Source organism: Galeopterus variegatus, unplaced genomic scaffold (assembly GCF_000696425.1).
Source record: "Galeopterus variegatus unplaced genomic scaffold, G_variegatus-3.0.2 Scaffold2186, whole genome shotgun sequence".
Lineage (NCBI taxonomy): Eukaryota > Metazoa > Chordata > Mammalia > Dermoptera > Cynocephalidae > Galeopterus > Galeopterus variegatus.
The window spans coordinates 112599-114136 of record NW_007728297.1 but is presented as its reverse complement, the minus strand read 5'-3'; the positions used below and the strand labels follow the sequence as shown (position 1 = coordinate 114136).

Below are 1538 nucleotides of genomic sequence, written 5' to 3'. Positions count from 1 at the left end.
TAGATTTGGCTGATTACCTAGTAGAGGAGACTTTCAAAGTCCCAGCCATCTGAAGGTGTCTGATTCCACATTTGCTTGCAATGACTTTGAGAGCTAGGTTGACCTAGAAAATGCAAAAGCCATCACTAAGAAGCAAATGTTTGCCGCAGTATCTCTTTCTCATTTGACTGTCTCAGAACTAAATTGAGAAAGCAGTGCTATAAAAAGATGAATACCACTCCTACCCTGTTGCCTTCACTGTGAGAGGAATGTTCCCCAAAAAGGTCCTGATCTATGAAGAAAAGCAAAATGTATGAATAATCCAAACTGTCCCCCCAGAATCTATAACTGCATCATTTTTAAATTAGGTGATTTTTTTTTTCTTAAAATGCTACAGTTACACGTCATTATCCATCTCATTTTGGCAGTGATACACTGTCTTCTTGGGATTTTTGCAAATGGCATCATTGTGGTGGCAAATGGAATTGACTTTATCAAGCAGAGAAAAATGGGTGCACTTGATCTCCTCCTTTCCTGCCTGGCAATTTCTAGGATTTTTATACAGTTGGCCATCTTCTACATTAATCTGGTTGCTCTCCATTTGATAAAATTTTCTGCACTTCTTAAGCATTTTTCAATTCATTGGTTTGTCAGCGAATCAGGACTTTGGTTTGCAACGTGGCTCAGCGTTTTCTACTGTGCCAAGATTGCCACCATCCCTCATCCACTCTTCTTCTGGTTGAAGGTGAGGATATCCAAGTTGGTGCCGCGGCTGATCCTGGGGTCTCTGCTGTATTCATCTCTCCTGTTTGTTTCCTATAGCAAATATGTGCAGTATATTCCGCAAAACCTCATGGTAAGCTTTTTCTTCAAAAATGCAACATCTCAAATCAAAAACAATTTTGCTTTACAGGTTTTCTTTTTTGCCATTGGGTTCATATTGCCACTACTAATTTTTGTTACTGCTGCCTTGCTCTTGATTTTTTCCCTTGGGAGACACACCCGGCAGATGAGAAAGACAGCAGCGGGTATCAGCGACACTAGCAGGCGTGCCCACATCAGCGCAATGCTATCCACCCTGTCCTTCCTAATCCTCTACGTAACCCACTATGCAGCGACTGTTTTAGTTTCTTCTCAGGCTTTCCAGTTCAGAAGCTTCATCTATCAGTTCTGCATATTGATGATTGGTATATACCCCTCTGCACACTCTATCATCTTAATTTTAGGAAATCCTAGACTGAAAAAAAATGCGAAGAAGTTCCTCCTCTGTAGTAAGTGCTGTTAGTGAGAGACAACTTTGATCAGCTCTAAGACCCCATGAGTCAATGACTTACAAGTGCCTGCCACACCTCCCTCAGTCAAAGCAGCCTGCTCGTAAATGCACAAAATGTCATCTTAAGACCATTTGTCCAGCCTGAGGCATTGTTATGGATTTGCTACTTTTTCAAAGGGTTAATTCGATTTGCAAATCACAACACATGTTGTTGTATTATATCAATGTCAATCTCTTGGTTGTGATATTGTCCTATTGTCTTGCAAGATGTTACTATTGGGGAAAT

General features: G+C 40.7%; 1 protein-coding gene across 1 annotated transcript; it reads left to right on the top strand.

Annotated features, from left to right (window-relative positions):
* The first annotated feature begins 367 nt into the window (after positions 1-367).
* LOC103597077 (taste receptor type 2 member 1) lies at positions 368-1264 on the top strand. The gene has a single exon (XM_008580876.1). It carries the CDS (start codon positions 368-370, stop codon positions 1262-1264), a length of 897 nt encoding a protein of 298 aa, XP_008579098.1.
* Positions 1265-1538: the final 274 nt, after the last annotated feature.

What these genes read in the sequence shown, in the direction of transcription:
- LOC103597077 (XM_008580876.1), top strand. Translation starts at nt 368, where the DNA reads ATGCTACAGTTACACGTCATTATCCATCTCATTTTGGCAGTGATACAC.